This window comes from Anarrhichthys ocellatus, unplaced genomic scaffold (genome assembly GCF_004355925.1).
Source record: "Anarrhichthys ocellatus isolate YVR2014 unplaced genomic scaffold, GSC_Weel_1.0 scaffold10055, whole genome shotgun sequence".
Lineage (NCBI taxonomy): Eukaryota > Metazoa > Chordata > Actinopteri > Perciformes > Anarhichadidae > Anarrhichthys > Anarrhichthys ocellatus.
In genome coordinates this window covers 1-1,176 of record NW_022290029.1, presented here as the reverse complement: position 1 = coordinate 1,176, position 1,176 = coordinate 1, and the positions used below count along the sequence as shown (strand labels likewise).

General features: G+C 40.8%; 1 protein-coding gene across 1 annotated transcript; it reads left to right on the top strand.

Annotated features, from left to right (window-relative positions):
• Nucleotides 1-241: 241 nt before the first annotated feature.
• On the top strand, nt 242-1,118 carry LOC116380951 (ovostatin homolog; the record flags this gene model as incomplete). Its single annotated transcript, XM_031842759.1, has 3 exons — nt 242-469; nt 800-863; nt 973-1,118. Coding segments are annotated over 3 exons (438 nt in total), but the record flags the coding sequence as incomplete, so codon positions are not given.
• Nucleotides 1,119-1,176: the final 58 nt, after the last annotated feature.

Below are 1,176 nucleotides of genomic sequence, written 5' to 3'. Positions count from 1 at the left end.
ATGAAAATCTCTTGACGTGCAAAATTATCTTTTAGATTGACAAACATCATACGTGTAATTCATGAACAATTCAAACAGGATCAAATAATTATTTGTCTCTCACCGTTGACTACCATTGATGTTTTCATATACTCCCATGGTGTTCAAACAGGAGAGGCTTGACTTATCTCTAAACCTTAACATTCACTTTGGCTGTAAAAACTTTATATATACTTTACAGAGTTTCTTTTCTTCTATCTAGGTCAGCAGCTTGCCGACATATGGCTACCCCGGTTACAGAACGCCGTACTATGAGGCTGGAGATCACACCGTGTCGTTGGTCCGACCTTCAACTCCACACACTCAGACGGTCAGCTCCCTGAAGCTGAAGCTGAATAATAACCCACTTCCATGTGACACAGAAGAAGAGTTCACCATCCAATACACTGTGGTAGGAGAAGCCCAGGGCTCCGTGGATGTGATGTATCTGGTGAGTGAAATATGAGAGACGACGGGGGTAAGATGGTTTTATAATGACTTTTTACATCTGATAACTGACATCTGGCTCTGATGGCGGCTCTGTGGAAGATGACCTGCTCCCTTTGTAGATATAAATGGCTTTTTCTAAGCTAAATAAAACATAACGATTCTTAATTTCAGGTGATTAGACAACTGATTAAAACATAGTTATGAATATTGTTTTCCATTGCTGCCAATTAATCCCCCTAAATGTTACCCACTGTTTTGTCCTTTAATAACAGCAAACAGCTGTAATCTGCTGTTAAATGAGTTTTTTTCTACATTATTCATTGTTTTGCAGGCCTTATCCCGAGGAGTCATCTTCATGCAAGGAGTTCGACGGGTCGTCGTGCAAGAAAACTCAGGTTAGTAAAGCAAAGAATGAAATTACCTTTTAAAGCTAGCAAATAATTCTGTTTTATTGATGAATGGAGGTGATTGTGGTTCATATATGAGTTGGTTTGTTTGTTTCAGTGAATGAGGGTGAGGTGTCCTTTAACCTGATGGTGTCTGCTCACATGGCACCGTACATCCAAGTTGTGGCGTACGCCGTCCTCCCCAGTGAGAGTGTGATCGCCAACAATGCCGACTTCCCCGTCGAGAAATGCTTCGGTCACAAGGTCAGTGTGAGCTGAAGACGTCACCGTGCTAATTAAATAAATAACAAATATAAACTTG